The sequence below is a fragment of the Passer domesticus genome, chromosome 14 (genome assembly GCF_036417665.1).
Source record: "Passer domesticus isolate bPasDom1 chromosome 14, bPasDom1.hap1, whole genome shotgun sequence".
NCBI lineage: Eukaryota > Metazoa > Chordata > Aves > Passeriformes > Passeridae > Passer > Passer domesticus.
This window is the reverse complement of record NC_087487.1, coordinates 6579398-6597684: the sequence shown is the minus strand read 5'-3', so window position 1 is coordinate 6597684 and position 18287 is coordinate 6579398. Positions and strand designations below refer to the sequence as shown.

The window sequence follows — 18287 nt, the reverse complement described above, 5'->3', positions numbered from 1 at the left end:
CAGTGTGTGTGTGACAGACCCACACTCCTGTCAGTGACACTCCCCCAGCAGTGTGTGTGTGACAGACCCACACTCCTGGCTGTGACACTCCCCCAGCAGTGTGTGTGTGACAGACCCACACTCCTGGCTGTGACACTCCCCAGCAGTGTGTGTGTGACAGACCCACACTCCTGTCAGTGACACTCCCCAGCAGTGTGTGTGTGACAGACCCACACTCCTGTCAGTGACACTCCCCCAGCAGTGTGTGTGTGACAGACCCACACTCCTGTCAGTGACACTCCCCCAGCAGTGTGTGTGTGACAGACCCACACTCCTGGCTGTGACACTCCCCCAGCAGTGTGTGTGTGACAGACCCACACTCCTGTCAGTGACACTCCCCAGCAGTGTGTGTGTGACAGACCCACACTCCTGTCAGTGACACTCCCCCAGCAGTGTGTGTGTGACAGACCCACACTCCTGTCAGTGACACTCCCCAGCAGTGTGTGTGTGACAGACCCACACTCCTGTCAGTGACACTCCCCCAGCAGTGTGTGTGTGACAGACCCACACTCCTGTCAGTGACACTCCCCCAGCAGTGTGTGTGTGACAGACCCACACTCCTGGCTGTGACACTCCCCCAGCAGTGTGTGTGTGACAGACCCACACTCCTGTCAGTGACACTCCCCCAGCAGTGTGTGTGTGACAGACCCACACTCCTGTCAGTGACACTCCCCCAGCAGTGTGTGTGTGACACACCCACACTCCTGTCAGTGACACTCCCCCAGCAGTGTGTGTGTGACAGACCCACACTCCTGTCAGTGACACTCCCCCAGCAGTGTGTGTGTGACAGACCCACACTCCTGTCAGTGACACTCCCCCAGCAGTGTGTGTGTGACACACCCACACTCCTGTCAGTGACACTCCCCCAGCAGTGTGTGTGTGACAGACCCACACTCCTGTCAGTGACACTCCCCCAGCAGTGTGTGTGTGACAGACCCACACTCCTGTCAGTGACACTCCCCAGCAGTGTGTGTGTGACAGACCCACACTCCTGTCAGTGACACTCCCCCAGCAGTGTGTGTGTGACAGACCCACACTCCTGTCAGTGACACTCCCCCAGCAGTGTGTGTGTGACAGACCCACACTCCTGTCAGTGACACTCCCCCAGCAGTGTGTGTGTGACACTCCCACACTCCTGTCAGTGACACTCCCCCAGCAGTGTGTGTGTGACAGACCCACACTCCTGTCAGTGACACTCCCCCAGCAGTGTGTGTGTGACACTCCCACACTCCTGTCTGTGACACTCCCCAGCAGTGTGTGTGTGACAGACCCACACTCCTGTCAGTGACACTCCCCCAGCAGTGTGTGTGTGACAGACCCACACTCCTGGCTGTGACACTCCCCCAGCAGTGTGTGTGTGACAGACCCACACTCCTGGCTGTGACACTCCCCAGCAGTGTGTGTGTGACAGACCCACACTCCTGTCAGTGACACTCCCCAGCAGTGTGTGTGTGACAGACCCACACTCCTGTCAGTGACACTCCCCAGCAGTGTGTGTGTGACAGACCCACACTCCTGTCAGTGACACTCCCCCAGCAGTGTGTGTGTGACAGACCCACACTCCTGGCTGTGACACTCCCCCAGCAGTGTGTGTGTGACAGACCCACACTCCTGTCAGTGACACTCCCCAGCAGTGTGTGTGTGACAGACCCACACTCCTGTCAGTGACACTCCCCCAGCAGTGTGTGTGTGACAGACCCACACTCCTGTCAGTGACACTCCCCAGCAGTGTGTGTGTGACAGACCCACACTCCTGTCAGTGACACTCCCCCAGCAGTGTGTGTGTGACAGACCCACACTCCTGTCAGTGACACTCCCCCAGCAGTGTGTGTGTGACAGACCCACACTCCTGGCTGTGACACTCCCCCAGCAGTGTGTGTGTGACAGACCCACACTCCTGTCAGTGACACTCCCCCAGCAGTGTGTGTGTGACAGACCCACACTCCTGTCAGTGACACTCCCCCAGCAGTGTGTGTGTGACACACCCACACTCCTGTCAGTGACACTCCCCCAGCAGTGTGTGTGTGACACTCCCACACTCCTGTCAGTGACACTCCCCCAGCAGTGTGTGTGTGACAGACCCACACTCCTGTCAGTGACACTCCCCCAGCAGTGTGTGTGTGACAGACCCACACTCCTGTCAGTGACACTCCCCCAGCAGTGTGTGTGTGACAGACCCACACTCCTGTCAGTGACACTCTCCCAGCAGTGTGTGTGTGACAGACCCACACTGCTGGCTGTCAGTGACACTCCCCCAGCAGTGTGTGTGTGACACTCCCACACTCCTGTCAGTGACACTCCCTCAGCAGTGTGTGTGTGACACTCCCCCAGCAGTGTGTGTGTGACACACCCACACTCCTGTCAGTGACACTCCCCAGCAGTGTGTGTGTGACAGACCCACACTCCTGTCAGTGACACTCCTCCAGCAGTGTGTGTGTGACACTCCCACACTCCTGTCAGTGACACTCCTCCAGCAGTGTGTGTGTGACACTCCCACACTCCTGGCTGTCAGTGACACTCCCCTCAGCAGTGACAGACCCACACTCCTGTCAGTGACACTCCCACAGTCCTGGCCACGGGCAGAGTTTTAGAGGCAGCACCTTCCATCCTGTCAGGCTCAGAGCAGGCCCGGAGCAGGGCCAGCCCTCTGTGAGTGTGCAGCTCAGCCCTTGGCCCCGTGCCCGTGGGGCTGTTCCAGAAGCTGCTCTCACCCCTGGAAAGAGCTGTGCCTTGCTTTCATTGTGGGCCAGCAAGCTGCTCCAGCAGCCCTGCACGGAGATGTGTCCAAGAAAAAAGCCCTGCACAGAGCTGTGTCCAAAAAAAGTAACCTGCTGCAGGTACCTCAGGATAAGGGGGTTACTTTTTTCTGTCTTTTGCCAAAAATGTAAAGTGCAATCTCCTGCTGGCTGGCATGTTTTGATCTTGGATAGATTGTTTCTTCTCCATGTCTTTAGTTCTGCCAGGCCCTGGGGTGTGCATTTAAATGGTTTTGTTCAGCTGTGGTTAGAAGAAGTTGAAGAGTTCAGTATGAGCTGATGGTACCATAGCCTGAAAGTCATTCTGAAATTTGCATTAGCAATGTAGAATTATTCCATTTAATCTTTTGGGTTTTGTGAGAAGAAGTGTGAGAAGGAGAATGTTTTGGTTTGTTCCGAGGAATCAATAATCAAATTTCAAGACAACTGTCTGTCTCTGCAAGATACTAAGATAATGGCAGAAAAAAACTTACATGAAAGGTCATAGATAAAAGTCTGGTTTTTAAAAATAGTGAATAATTCTGGGCACTGAAGTATTTTCTACATCACCTTTCTTTAAAAATTGTGTTAATAGCCAGTCAATAATGGACAAACTAATTTTTATCAAGAGTTTGTTTAAGGGCGACTGGCCCACAAGTTACTAGATTCTCATCAGCTGGGTCCATATTGAAATAGGTGTTAGGAAATCTTAGCCAATAAGGATTCCAGAAATTCTGCCTTTCTCTGGAAAGGTCTAGAGAATTATACAGAGTTAGAACATTTACAGATCATTTGGCCACTGTGACTTCTCACTGGGAGAAAATCAAGACTGACTGCATTTGCTTTTTAATTTGTAAACTGAAAACTTTGGCTGCTTGTTTTTGTTTTTGAAATGATCTTTTGTATGTCTTTCAGTTGGTGAGCAGAGAGTGACTACATTTTCTCTACCAAGAAGTACCTTTCTGTCCCCTTTGACACAAGAGTTCAAACCAATTATTACGTAAATAGGTAAATACGTAACTAGTTGGTGTGGTTTTTTATTGGTATTTGTCTCTGATCAGCTTATTCACAGTGCTCCTCTGTCTCATTTCTTAATGCAATCCAGCCAAATTTTATTAGCTTCCTCTCATATTATCTATACTGTGTTTTCTTGAGTCCCACTAAAATTAGTGTTCATCTTCCTTGGGTACATATTAAAAAAAAGCTGCATAAAGTAGTTGCAAGACTACATCAGGAATAATTTTTGCAATACCACTGAAACTTCTCTCTCTGAAAATTATTTAGACTAAGTTATTATACAGACATATTTGCTTTTTCATGTCTACAAAATGTTGTTGACTGATGGTCATTTACTTAATTACATTGCTAATTGAAGTCCACATCCCACTGCCTTTTGCCTGACAAATACCCAAAACATTTGCTCATTAACATTCAAGTGCACATTCTTTGTATTTGATGTTTTTTCACTTTGCTTCTATCAGTCCTCAGCATGATTCACTTCTTCCCATATATTGTCTCGATTGTTTTTTCCCCAGCTGATTTTTAATAAAGTATTCCAACTTTGGATCTAGTGCTTAATGGAAAATATTAAAATTGCTTATGCAAATGACATGACCTTCCTCCCACTGTCTGGTGCTGTCTTCACGTTCTCCCCAGTTTCATTGCTTATTTCATCTGTGGCTCGGTGTCTATGTTTACCGAAATTAGCTGATGTGACACGGCTTAAAGAAAACTACCCACCACCACAAGAAATATGTAGAGAAAGGTAGACAGTTAATGCTGGAAAACCTGTGTTATTGTCTTTATTGCAAACTGAAATTAATTGTTGCTTTGCTCATGGAACCATATGAAATAACCTGTGATCCTTTTTTCCATCTTCATTCTATGTGGGTCTCACTTCTTCCTGTGTTCTCATTTCACACATAGAGCTGAAAAAGTCTATTTTCATATCATTTATGTGCTATAGCACTTTTTGCATTTTGTACACTTTTGGACATATATTGAAGTAGAGTCTAATTTCCATGTTGTTTTATCCGCTTTTGCTCTAAGCAAATTCTGTTCAGAAACTCATGCAATTAATAGTGTCAACACAATTTTTCCCCAGTGACCATTCCTTTTGTAATGATGCATGCAGGTTGTTTAGCTCCTCCAAAACACGTAGGAACTGCTGTGTACTGATGACTCTCTGGTGCAGTGTGTTCTGAGTAAGATCTTTAACTATCTGCAGACCAGACTGTACCTTTCTGCTCCAAAGCCTTGGGTTTATGTAGCTGTTGGTCACTGACAGTAGAGGACACTTGTCTATGCAGTGTTTCAGTCTGGAGCTGGAATGTGTACCCTGACATTGATGAAAGGTCACCTCTGCAGAGATATCCTGGCCTCTGGCAGTTGCAAAGTCAGCAAACATTGGGGTTTGCTGCTGTGTGAGAGCCTTCCCAAAGCCGTGGTGTTTGTGTGACACACAGCCACTGCATGGGACAGGCTCCTCACCAGTTTGTGTGCACATCAGTAATGCAGAGGGGGGAGGCTCACATCATCCCGAGTCACTGACTGCACTGTGCAGTAAAGGCAAATAAATTTCTATTTCTAAAGAGCCGGGATGGAGAGTTGGGACTTGTTGGCATTTCTTCACAGCTGCACCTGTCACTGGCTGCAGGACAGGCAGCTGTGAGATACTGCGGTGTCAAGGGCAGGCACGGCCCTGGGCAGAAAACAAATGGCTTTTAGAGAAGTCCTAGAAGGGACACCACAGAAAGGGTCAGGCTGGAGGGAACCACAGTGGGTCCCCCTGTGGTCCGAGCTCCCTGCCCAAGGCGGGTGATCCCAGAGGCCACGGCACAGGATTCCAGCTGCAGGATGCCTGGGCAGCCTGATCCAGTGCCGCTCTGCACAGTGAAACTCTTTCTCAGCTCGGGTGGAACTGTCTGTGCATGCGTCTGCCCATTGCCTTGTGCCGCACTCCTCGGCACGGCCGAGCAGAGCCCGCTCCATGCTCTGACACCTCCGCTCTACACATTTACACACACCCGCCTAAATGCAGCAGCAGCAGCAGCGAAGGCAGCCAGGGCCGTGCCACTGAGCCCATCCCCAGAGCTCGGAGCCCTCAGGAGCCCATCCCGAGCAGCCCGGTGCCCTCAGGAGCCCATTCCCAGATTTCGGTGCCCTCAGGAGCCCATCCCGAACAGCTCGGTGCCCTCAGGAGCCCATCCCCAGAGCTCGGTGCCCTCAGGAGCCCATCCCGAGCAGCTCGGTGCCCTCAGGAGCCCATTCCCAGATTTCGGTGCCCTCAGGAGCCCATCCCGAGCAGCTCGGAGCCCTCAGGAGCCCATCCCGAGCAGCCCGGTGCCCTCAGGAGCCCATCCCGAGCAGCTCGGTGCCCTCAGGAGCCCATCCCCAGAGCCCGGTGCCCTCAGGAGCCCATCCCCAGAGCTCGTAGCCCTCAGGAGCCCATCCCCAGAGCCCGGAGCCCTCAGGAGCCCATCCCCAGAGCCCGGTGCCCTCAGGAGCCCATCCCCAGAGCCCGGAGCCCTCAGGAGCCCATCCCGAGCAGCTCGGAGCCCTCAGGAGCCCATCCCCAGAGCCCGGAGCCCTCAGGAGCCCATCCCCAGAGCCCGGTGCCCTCAGGAGCCCATCCCGAGCAGCTCGGAGCCCTCAGGAGCCCATCCCGAGCAGCTCGGAGCCCTCAGGAGCCCATCCCGAGCAGCTCGGAGCCCTCAGGAGCCCATCCCCAGAGCCCGGTGCCCTGATGATCCCGCCCTGCCCCGGCCCGTCCCCTCCGCAGCCCGCGCTGCGGCGGCGCCGCCGCCCGGCAGGGGGCGCGGCGGGAGGCGGGGCGCGCGCCGGCGCGGCTGCGCTTTGCGGGCGGCTGTAAAGCAGCGCCGAGTGTCGCGCTGCGCTGGGCAGGGAGCGGCGGGGGCTGCGCCACAACAGAGCGGGGCCCGCCCGGCGCAGCGGGAGCGGAGCGGGGCCGGCGGCCGCACCGGCACGGCCAGGACGCTGCGGCCTCTGGAGCCGCGCCGGGCAGCGCCGCGGGGTCACTGCGGCGCCCAGCGGGGCCGCTTCCCCCCCTGGGCCCTGCGCAGGGCGCCGGCGGCACCCGCCCCTTCCCCCGCGGCCTCGCTGTCTCAGGTACGGGGGGCGGCGGGGACCCCGCGGCGGGGCCGGGCCGGGCCGGGCCGGGCGGGGGCTGCCCCGCCTCCCCGCCCTCCGGCGGGGCTGTGCGGCGGGTGGGAACTTCGCGCAGAATGTGTTTTTCCTTTTTTATTCAGCGCCTCGCTGACGCACAAAGCGGTGTCTTCGCTGCGGGCAGCCGCAGCACTCTCTGGGGTTTTGTCACAAATTTTCCCCTTAGGGAAATGAGTTTCTATTTCTGTGCGTAATAGGGTCTGTTATGACGTCATTTGTTTTGTTTGCGAAGTTGGTGTTCTCTTAACCCAGGTTTAAAAAAAAAAAATCACCATTTTCAGGTGGTTTTTGCCTGATGAACGAGGAAGTAGCGTTCATTCAGAAATGTAGGCCAGGATCTTCAGAGGTACGCAGGCCTGTCCCTGTTGCAGTGGGCAGGTGCTAAGGGTATGTACTTTTTAAAGTGTCTGTGTTTCTGTGCTTGGGGCTGAGCATGCATTCATGGAATTTTCATGTTGTTTGAATCGGCTCTTCCATGGCTTGAAATGATTTTATTAAATCATAAGCAAGGCCTGCTTGCTTTAGCTGGTTAAATGAGACCCTTAATTCCTGATACCCAAGTACTTCTCCAGAAGAGGACATAATGCAGGAGGTAAGAGTTTGCTGTAATTAGAATAATTTTATTCTAATGCAGTTATTTCAGAAACAAAGGTTTGAACAAAAAGATAAGAATTGACTGCTCGCTGTATGGACCTGGGTTTGTCATGGTATCTGTATTATAAACTAGTAAAGGAAAGCTAGGTTTTCAGGTGCAGTATAAGGTCTTACCTTGTCTTTGTTGTAACTTGTAGAAAATTCCAAAGGTATATTAATGCTGGATACTTAGTAGAAAGCTTTTCCAGGAAAACTAATATTTAAATAGTTACAATGCTTTGCCAGTCTTAAAACCAGAAATTACATCTTCTTGTTGTTCACATATCCATAGTTCTTGCTGTCAGAACAGTTTAAGCAATTTGAGTGTTTTTGCACTGACTTTTTGTGGATAAAGGGACTGTCTTGGGGCAGGGAGGGAACAGAAGCAAGCCCTGTTAGACAGGCTGATCCTTGCTGATGTGCAAGGATTGATAGGGAAAGAAGTGATCTTGGTGAATTTGGTAGAGTGAACATCTGGGCACCTGTCTTGTGCACTCATCCACAGTGTAGAATCACCTATGGCATTCATAAGGTGGGAAAGGCTGTAGGAACATTTTATGGTTCACTTTACTTAAATAATAGTGTATAAGGCACCAGGCTTCCTGTTTTAAAACTCTAGAAGTCTCACATTTTTAAAAATCTGATGGTTTTTATTGATGGCTGGAGCCCTGGCAGCTACAGCTGAGGTTGTGTCTGGTATTGGGAGCTTGAGGGTGAACAACAGCTCACAGCACTCATGAATATTTTGCATGTCCTTTCAAAATACGGAGGAGAGCATTCTGACCTTTCAGAAATATGTCTTTTATGAAGCAATAGCTTTTGTAAAAGTGTATTAAGAGTGTATCTTAACAGGACTGTGACTCCAGTTTATATTTGAATTAGTAACTTTGTTGACCTACATAACCAGATCAGTTACAGCAGTTGATTTTCATTGGAGGTGGCTGTGTTGCAGTAACATTTAGCTGACAGCAGTTCCTTCTTTTTCCAAGATGTACAATCTTTCATTTTAATTGTTTCTATTTCCTTTATTAGTGAGGACATTATTTGGAGAAGATAGAAGTGATAGTTCCCTCCTCCATGGCTGATGTTATAGAGGCTTGCATGTAAAGCAGTTGAATAAATAGGGAAGAATTGAGGGGGGAGTGATGGGGAACAGGATGATTTAATTCACAGGTAAATAATGGGGGATAGTACAGAGAGATGGATTTGCCATAGGCAGATGTTTTATAAAGGGTTCCTCATGGCTTTCCTGACGTGCAATCTCCTTTAAGGGAGTTGTCAGCAAAAGTTTGGGTTGGTGAAAGAAACATTTTCCTTTCTTCCTTTCCTTCTGCCCCGTTGGGGTTCTCTTCTAGGCCTGACCCACCAATCTGTACTTAACCTTGAAGGAAGTTCACTAGTTAAAAGACTTCAGCTGTGTGTACATTTTGTGTGTCTTGCAAGAGCACTGTAAACCTTGGAAGCAGCTGCACTGACAAAACTTAGGAGACCACAACTTGGAGTAATTACCTATCCTTACATTGTACGTGTATCCCATACAATGTTACTCAATATGCATGTTTATAAATCTCTTTTCAACCTTACTGACATGCAAACAGCCAAAGCACTACAGATCTGGTGGTAAAACAGGATTATTTTCTTGTTTTATGTAGTTTATGCTATTTGAAAAAGGAATTGCCCTAAATTAAAATGATGTCTTCCTTACTAAGTGAAATCTGAGAGGGCTGGTTCATGGCTTTACTACAAGAGGTCAGGGCTATTTGCTTCTGTCTTTTTTTTTTCCCTCTCAATACAGTTTAGCCCTAATATTTGGTTGCTGTTAGGTAAAATGTTTACTTTTGTCTCTGCTGGGTGCAGAGTGGAGAAGTCTGCTGCAGTGTCCTTTCCACTGAAACTGGCAGAGCTGCTCAGCTGAGTAGCTGTAAAATCCCTACTTCTCATAGGTGTCCTGAAGAGCAGCATAAAACTGTCCTAATGGTTCATTTCACAAGTCCCACTTGACAGGTTCTTACTAGCAGCTGTGGCAAAGATCATGTTTAACTTTGCTCCTCAAAGCTTCATTGAGAAGTGTTTGCAAAATGACACTATATCAAGAAGAATTACACATACCTCAAAGGTCAAAAATGCCAGGGGGACTAAGGAACAATTTTTAAAATAATTTTTGATGGCTGTGTGTCTCAGAATTTTCCTAGCTGTCTCAGGAAGCAAAATTTCTAGTTAAGATCTTGAATTCTGGTGAAAATTGCATTTTGTCATCATTTCATAAAGCTACAAATTTTTGTTCTGAAGTTCAATGCTGTTATGTTTGTCTTGGAGTTCACTGAAGCCAAAACATTTCTGATTGCCAAATCATAATGCTTCTATCATAAACCCATGATTTACATACTGTTAATGTAGCTAACTGATCTAAGCCTAGGACATAGCAAAAAAATGTCTAGACTGAAAAATGTGCTTGTGAGCACTGGTTTTGTCAAATACACCTGCTTGGCATCCATGGTGCAAAGCCAGGCAGATTCCTTGTCCAGTTGAGTGTGTGCATGGTGATGCTTGATTCAGGCTGGGGTTTCCTTGGGTGCCTTATGGCCTTGGACTGACTCAGGGTGTGCAGCACAGCTCCAGTGTGCTTGGGGGGCTCAGGGTGTGCAGCACAGCTCCCCTGTGCTGGGGGGCTCTGTGTGTGCTGGGAGGGCTCTGTGTGTGCAGCACAGCTCCCCTGTGCTGGGGGGCTCTGTGTGTGCTGGGGGGCTCTGTGTGTGCAGCACAGCTCCCCTGTGCTGGGGGCTCTGCAGCATTGCCCTCAGCTCACCATCTCACAGGAGGTGCCTCCAGCTGCACGTGCTCTGTGCATTTTGTCTGTTCCAGCTGGAGCCAGGCCGTAGATCAGTCCTGAAGAGCTCTTCTGTTTGTAGCTGTTGTGTGCTGGGCTCTCTTGGAAGAGGTGAGACAGACACTTCAGTAGCCTCTCCCTAGTGGTGTTCAGTCTCAGAGGTGAATGGCAGCATGGCACAACAAAGGCATTCTGTAGCTGTCCTATCAGTGGCCTGGCATTTCTGTTACAAGATAATTGCATAATGAGCTGAATTGACTTAGGCATCAGGAAGCAAACCTTGAAGGTCCCAAAATAATTTATTTGAGTGATAAAATTAAGAAGACTTTGCTGGTCCAGAGGTTGGGTACTGGGGTCTGACTTTGAGATGGCTTTGTGAAGGTTAGTAAGGGCAGTGCTGTACTTGGAATAACATTGTTTCATTTCAGGAGTAGACTTTCCAAGGCAGTGATGGTTCTAGAATTGCCTGCAAGAAGTGGATAAGCCTCCCTGCATTGCTGTGGTTCATGTATCTGTGGCAGCTCTGCAGAGCACAGGCAAACCCTTCTGTCTGGGCTGGATGTGGTGGGCTGGCTTTGGGAGCCTGTAAGCAAGAACTTGTTTCCAGAACATGCAGTTAGTAACTCATACTGTGTATGTTGTTCTGAATTACTGTACCTTTCTGTAGAGTAGAACATAAGTATTCTGCTCAGAGAAGTCTTGAGTAATTTTGTCATTTAAAAATGGAGTCATCACCATGTCTGCATTAAAGCACAGAAAGGAAATTGAGAATGGTTTGCAATATTGTCCTGTGAATAAAGATACATAGTATCAATGCCAACACTATGGAATTTCAGATTACTTTCTGATTATTGCTGTTTTATAAAATGCATAGATCTTTAACTTATCTATTGCTTTATTTTCTGTCAAAGATTAGAAGACCAATATGTAGGTTGCTAAAATTTAAGTTAAAACAAGCCTTAAAAGACCACTTTTTCTAATGAAGTGATAAAAAGTGAAGAACAACCAAAAGTAAGAGTGCAATAAAATTTTGGAATATGATTGCACTTTTTTCCTGATAGTAGAAGTGAATATTAGATGTGTTCTTGTCACTTACTCTGCATTGGACGGGCATACAGGTTGTCCTGCTTGATAGAAATGAAATAAGACAGAACTGCATCTTTTAGGAAAATGAGTGGTGTTTTTTTGTGATCTGCTCAGTGAGTTCCTTATTTTGTTGGAGCAGCAGGGCATGATAGCACTGAAGTTCAGTCTCCATGGGCTTGAGTTGGGGGCCCAGGTTCTGAAGGGGCTCCTGAGCCTTCTGTCAGCCTCCAGTGTGTCAGGACCATGCAGGAATCAGTCTTGCCTGGCTGCCTGCACTTGTAATTGGAAAGTGACAGTGCTGAGGTTTTCTCACTTTGCTGAAGGCCTTGTATGAATTTTATAACCTTTTTCATTTTCCCATTTCTTGATATATATAATGGAAAAGCCTTGCTGAAAGAATAAGAATACATCTTTTTAATGAGAGGAAAGAAAGGTTTTCTCATGAATTTAACAGTATGAGTATTAGCTTGTCAGAGTAAAAATAATGTTGAAAGTAAAATCTGATACAAGCTGCATATCAGGGAAGGGAATTAATTTTGAAAGTTAGTTGGGAGTTCAGTGACCATATGCAAAGAAAACAAGTTAGAACTAAATAAAGGGACAAGAAATGGAAGGTTTTTTTTCTAGGTGGTGAAGGGAGTTGACTGTATTTCAGAATGTGGCTGAAAATGCATTTTCAGGGTAATGATCTATTAGGTTGCATGTATTCATCAACGAAGTTTATACCAAAAAACTGAGTTATATGTTGTGTAATTAAGCATTTTACTGTTTTATAGTGCTGTAATGCTACATACTTCTTGATTGCTTATAAAGAAATTAATTATAATGACAAAATCCTTTGCTCCATCTTATAACTCAAATGTGCTTTGCTTTTATATGTAATCATAAACTTGCTGTAAAGACCTCTTTAACCTTGTTTTTTGACTTAGCTATTTCCAGGGACTTCCCAGTCTGCATGAATTTCCTTGCATGGCTGTATGTCTTGGAATGATTAATAGGAATGGTTTTAAGTGGTGAAAAGAATGGATAAAAGTCATGTGCACTTCATAATTCTATATAGTCATACACCTGAGAGGGGAATTTAGAATAACTATTTATAGTTTTCAGGTAGCTGTCTTAACAGCTCTTCATTGAGTCATGATGGCTTGAAAGAAGAATCAAAACTTTGAGAGGAAACATGGGGGACTAAGTCAATAGGCATGTTTTGATTAGGAAGGAGGAGCACTAATGCTGATTGACCTTACTTACTTCCATCTTGCTGCTTTTTGGAAAAGCTTCTGAGGACTACTTTTAATTAGAAATAGATATTGTAGGAACTTCTAAATGTTTTAGCAGCAGATGATCTCATTCTAATGACTTAATTATTTGGATATTATTTTTGTAGTCCCTCTTAAATTTTGTCTTTGGTGCAGAAGAAAAATGGGCATTTATGTCTAACCACTGAAGATACTTAAAATGGACTGAAATCTAGTCCAGCTTTTGTCTTTTTTGGTGAAATTTTTATTTAAAACTTTGTAATAGTATTTCTGAATAGTGAATGAATGGATAATTTCTCATTGTTGACTGCTGTCATTCACTTCAGAACCACTCCTGTTTAAGCTGTTGTGGAAGTTTGTAGTTGAATGCAGCCGCTCTCCTGTGAGTAAGCAGTCCTTCAGCCTCTCTGCTGATTAGCAAAAATGGAGACCTCTTGGTTACATAGTTGAATTTCCATGGTTGTAAGAGTAAAAATACACAAAATGTTTGAATCTGTGTTAGCTGGCTAGTGTATGTAGGCTGCCTGTGGGAAGAAAACAAATCCAGTAAATAATGTTTCAGATGCATTAGTTTTCACTGTGATCATTTCAGGTTTTCATCATCTTACAGTAGTTTGAGGTTTTTCAAAGTGTAAATGTCATTGCACTTTTTTTTTATAGTAACATAAATAGCTGTATCTATCTGTATAGCTTAAATTGCTATATCTGTCTGTATTTCAGCACAGTGGCTTCTGCACTAAAGTAAGCAGAGCTTATGCAGAGATAATCACATTCAGCACGCAGAATTTTCATACTGATGGAGATTCCTCCACTTTAGTTGCACTCCAATTAGTAGAACAGAATCCTTAGTAGATCAGCCCTTGGTTGTGCTCACATAAGGAGAAAATGTTCCGATTTTAATTTCTTATAAAAAATTGAGGCATCAATTCACTTTGATTCTGAAGTTACCACATTAAAAGGAGAGGAAACAGTTATGTATAGGCTGGACATGTAGTATATGCTGGCAAGTTATGACTGTGTTCAAAGACAATAAGCTTTCTGAATAAAAAAATCTTTTCCCCCCAAAATCAAAATAGATTGTGGATTTTCTAAAAAAACTTGTGATGAAATACAGGGTTATTATGGGAGGGTCTGGGTTGCTTTTGGACTGGGTGAGGAATGACTAGACTGTTACATTTCTGTAAAACAGTGGCGCATAAATAACAGAGCTAAAAGGTGACCTTGGGAGGATCAGAAAAAAGACTATGTACTGCTTGTTCTGTGTGCTTGTGGAAGGTCTGAATGCTGGATTCCTGTCCTTACTAGGAACTGGATAAAATGGAAGTCTTGCTCCTTATCTTTCCAAAAAAAGATGGTGCATGTGTGTGAGGGTATGGATGAGCACCATGAGGACTGTCGAAGAGCTGGAGCTGAGAAGGGTAGACAGAAGAACTCCACAGACTGGCAGTCTTTGTTTTCTAGGTAGACTTTGTACTCCTAATTTTTTCCAATTTTGCTACTTTTTTTTTTCAGCCCTAAAGAAAAAGGTAGCCTTATATAGTACGTTCCACTAAAACTTACTGCTATAAAAAAGCAGTGCTTTGATGAAGAGCCCCTTGTCTATACTGGCAAGAGGATGTTTATTCCAACTTGCATGAATATAGCTTTTGACTTGCATGTGAGCCATGCCTATCTGCTGTAATTGCTATAGAGAACAGCAACACTCTCATATCAGAAGATATATGCCTCATATTTAACAGTAGTTGTTATAAATGTTTTTTTGAGCCAGTCCGGGATGTGATTGACATTCCATGCTGCAAACACAGTGTCAGGTCATGTAATGCTTCTCATCCAGTAACACCCTCTGAAGTTCCTCCCAGAGCTGTTCTCACTCTCTCTGCCCAGCCTGTATTTGTGCTTGGGATTGCCCCAGTCCAGGTGCAGGACCTTGCACTTAGCCTTGCTGAACTTTGTGAGGTTCATGCAGACCAACCTCTCAGGCCTGTCAGGGTGCTCTGGGTGGCTGTTGCTGCCGTTTCTAGAATAGCTCAGGTGTTTTTTGTGGCTTCATGCATATGCCCAGCTGTGCTGCTTAGGCAGCCTTTATTCCACTTTGGGCATTGTTGTACATGTTTTCTTCAGCAGCCTTTTGGTGGTTCAGCACTAGTTGCTGTAAGCTGTCAAGTATCTACTATAGCCTATTCAGCTGAGGCATAAAACCCCCTGATATTAGTTACAGTAAAGAGTTCCAGTAGTTATCACAGTGGGAACCAAATTGTTTCATCGTTCCCTTTTGGGAATTTAAACCAAAGGCAGAGATGGCAGACGAAGCAGATTGAACAGGGATCCATTACTGAGGTTACTGTTGTCTGTGTCTTCAGAAGTACAAAAGTATTTCTTTGAGGCTAATGTTATACATTGGCAGCTTTTATTTTTGCAGGGAGGGGAAGCTGCCCAATAGCGACTGCTAAGGGAACGTATGCTATGATGTGCTCAGTTTCTGTCATAGGGTAAGAGTCAAAAGTACATGGGCTGAAAATAGCTTTGTACCCTGTCCTGTTAATGTGTGGTGGTTTTTAAAAGAGACTCAAGGTAATAAATGGATTTTTATTACTTTGCCCCAAATTAATAACAGTTCAAAATCTCTCATGTTTCGTTCCTTTTCACGTCAGAAAAGAACAATAAATTCTAAGTAACTGACTTTTATAGCTCAGCTGACACCATACAACCCCTTGCATTGTGTTGAAGTGTTTACTGTCCATGTGTTCTGCTGCAGGGGAAGCTACAGGCCTTATTTAATAAGCATTCATTTTAGTTGGTGCCTATGGGAGCTACTTAGCCAAAATTCAGGTAACTTCTGTAAGCAGTAACCTGTAACTGCCACGCTTAAATATCAGTAAAGCAAACATCATTGGTTCTGCAGGTGACATAGACCGACCAGTATTTGCTCTGTGAAAGTGATAATGTTTTCACTGACCATAAGAACTTCCCTTTCAATGCAAATTATAAGAGTTCTGTCTTAATGAAAAATTACGTTGTCAAAGGAGTATTTTTATTATTTTGAAACAGTTGTATTTTAGTTATTGTTGTTCTGCCATTTCCACTGGGGGATTAGTTCTAGCAGTAAATGGGTTTTCTCTTATTTTAGCTTTGCTTTTGAAAAAATCTGATGCTTCTTTTCTTGATGCTTATCTCTTTTGTTTTCTAGGCCTTTCTTAAATCTTTCCATGTCTAAATGGACTCCTGAATGTAATATAGTCTATACTCTAAAAGCGGATATGAAGAGTGAAGTTCCTTCTGATGCACCAAAGAGACAGGAGAGTCTGAAGGGGATCCTCTTGAACCCTGAGCCTATTGGGGCAGCCAAAAGCTTCACTGCAGAAGTTGAGATGATTGCCAGTAAAGTAGGGAATGAGTTCTCTCACTTGTGTGGTGATTCTCAAAAGCAAAAGGACATGAATGGCAACCATACAGACCAAGAAAAAGGTATTGTGGTGCGAAAAAAACGCAAGAGCCAGCAGGCTGGTCCTTCATACACTCAAAACTGTCCTGATAAAGAAAATAAAGGAATCTTAGGATTGCGACAGCATCTAGAAACACAGAGTGAAGACAATGATTCTTCTTTTAGTGACTGTATCTCATCACCTTCATCTAGCTTGCATTTTGGAGACTCTGACACGGTAACATCTGATGAAGAAAAAGATGCTCCTGTGAGACACCCTCAGGCAGTGTTGAATGCTCCAAGTAGAACTCACAGTGCAAGGTCACAAAAGTGGCCTCGGACTGAGGCAGACTCTGTACCTGGGTTACTGATGAAAAGGCCCTGTTTTCACAACAGTTCTTTAAGAAGACTTCCATATAGGAAGAGAGCTGTGAAAACAAGTTCTTCACAGCGGACACAGAACCAAAAAGAACGAATTTTAATGCAGAGGAAAAAGCGGGAAGTGTTAGCTCGAAGAAAGTACGCTTTACTCCCCAGTTCCAGCAGCTCCAGTGAGAATGATCTCAGTACTGAATCTTCTTCCAGTTCATCTACTGAAGGGGAGGAGGACTTGTTTGTGTCACCTGGTGAAAACCACCAGAATAGCACAGCTGTTCCTTCAGGTAAAACGAAATTCCTGAGGCATTTTGTATTAGTTACCTTTCATTGTGTATCACAGGCTTTTGTTTAAGTTCTTTGGAGCAGTTTTTGAGGTCAATACTACAGATAGACTTACTGCAAGTATTGTGAACATAGCAACATAAATTCTTGATGGGAGAAGTATATTCAGATCTTGGAGTAAAATTATAGCAAATCTAAAATCTTGAATGTAAAAGTTGATGGCTGCTAAAGCACGTAGTGGAAGATTAGTCTGGTTAGTCACATGCTGCTGAGTTGATCCATTTTTATTGTTTTAGCTGTTGAACTGTGTTAAATTTAGTTTTGAACTGATTGTGGTAATAATTCTATTTTCAGAATGTAGGAATATATGCTAATATTTAACTGCTCTTGAAAATTTAGAAAAATATGAAGAAAAAAGTCCATTGTTATAAGAACTGAAATATGAGTCAGTTGAAGGTAGCTTTAGTACTGAGATAATGAGAGAAAAATATTGTATATATACCACATTTTTTACCCAGGTAAACTCAATGCAGGGCAGTTGGTTTACACAGTTATTTTTCTAATATGTCTTGTCACAGTATCTGAATCCTTGAGTGCTTGGAGGAAGACTTTAGTTTGGTTTGTTTTGGGTGTTTTTCCTGGTTTGTTTGTTTGTGGTTTTTTTGTTAATTAGCAGGTTTTTTTGGACTTCCTTTTGTGTTAAATTTGCCAAGTGAAAGTAGTTGTGCATTCTGTTTTAGTTCAGCTTTTTAGAGAGCATGGGGAAGTAGATAGAACACAGCATGGTGTTAATCTGTGCAAGCATGTGTTTTATCTAGTGACAGATATGTTTTAATAAGTGAAACCATATCTCAGGCTGTGCTGATCATTCATCTAAGAAAATGTGGCTGAAAATACAAGGACAGGTTAAAAAAAAAAAGTGTGAGTGTTCATGTTAGGGCAGGATGGGATTTATGCTTGAACAGAACCAGAGTACTAAAGTCTAGATTATTGCTTGTTACTCGTTGCAGTAGGAAATAATATCTGTGATGTTTAAATACAAGAAGTAAAATCTGTAATGCCAGAGTTTTACTTCTGCAGTGCTAGGGCTGGGCATATATAACTCTGAAACAGAAGAATTGTTGCACAGCCTTCATTATCTTAATGCATATTTGTGGGAATAGAAATTAATCAGGCCTAAAAAAGTTACATTTGACATGCATGTGTAACCATATTGAAGAATATGATTTGTAAATAATAAATAATGGGGATATGCATATATTTATATGAAAAGCCAGTTGGAGAAACTACTGTGTTAACACATTGGTTTCCAAGTTTGTGGTTTCTTACCCTTTTCAGAGGGTGGATTTCTAAAATGATGTAGGATCAATAACAACTCTCCTTCCACACAGATGTGGAAAAGTCCAATGGATTAATTTTTGTACTACCTAAAAAGCACTCTTAAT

At 45.0% G+C, this 18287-nt stretch overlaps 1 protein-coding gene across 11 annotated transcripts in view; it reads left to right on the top strand.

The window, feature by feature from the left end:
- Positions 1-18287, top strand: part of RNF111 (ring finger protein 111) — a 55279-nt gene that overhangs the window by 6520 nt on the left and 30472 nt on the right. For 3 of the 11 annotated variants that reach the window (XM_064389199.1, XM_064389198.1, XM_064389196.1), the window contains exons 4-5: positions 3690-3782; positions 15949-16844. In XM_064389199.1, the coding sequence (XP_064245269.1) occupies positions 15968-16844 (877 nt within the window). In that variant the 5' untranslated portion in view covers positions 3690-3782; positions 15949-15967. Of the gene's footprint in view, positions 1-3689; positions 3783-6644; positions 6903-7240; positions 7347-15207; positions 15251-15948; positions 16845-18287 lie in introns of those variants that run through there. The other 8 variants (XM_064389190.1, XM_064389195.1, XM_064389193.1 and 5 more) reach the window with 6 other exon arrangements.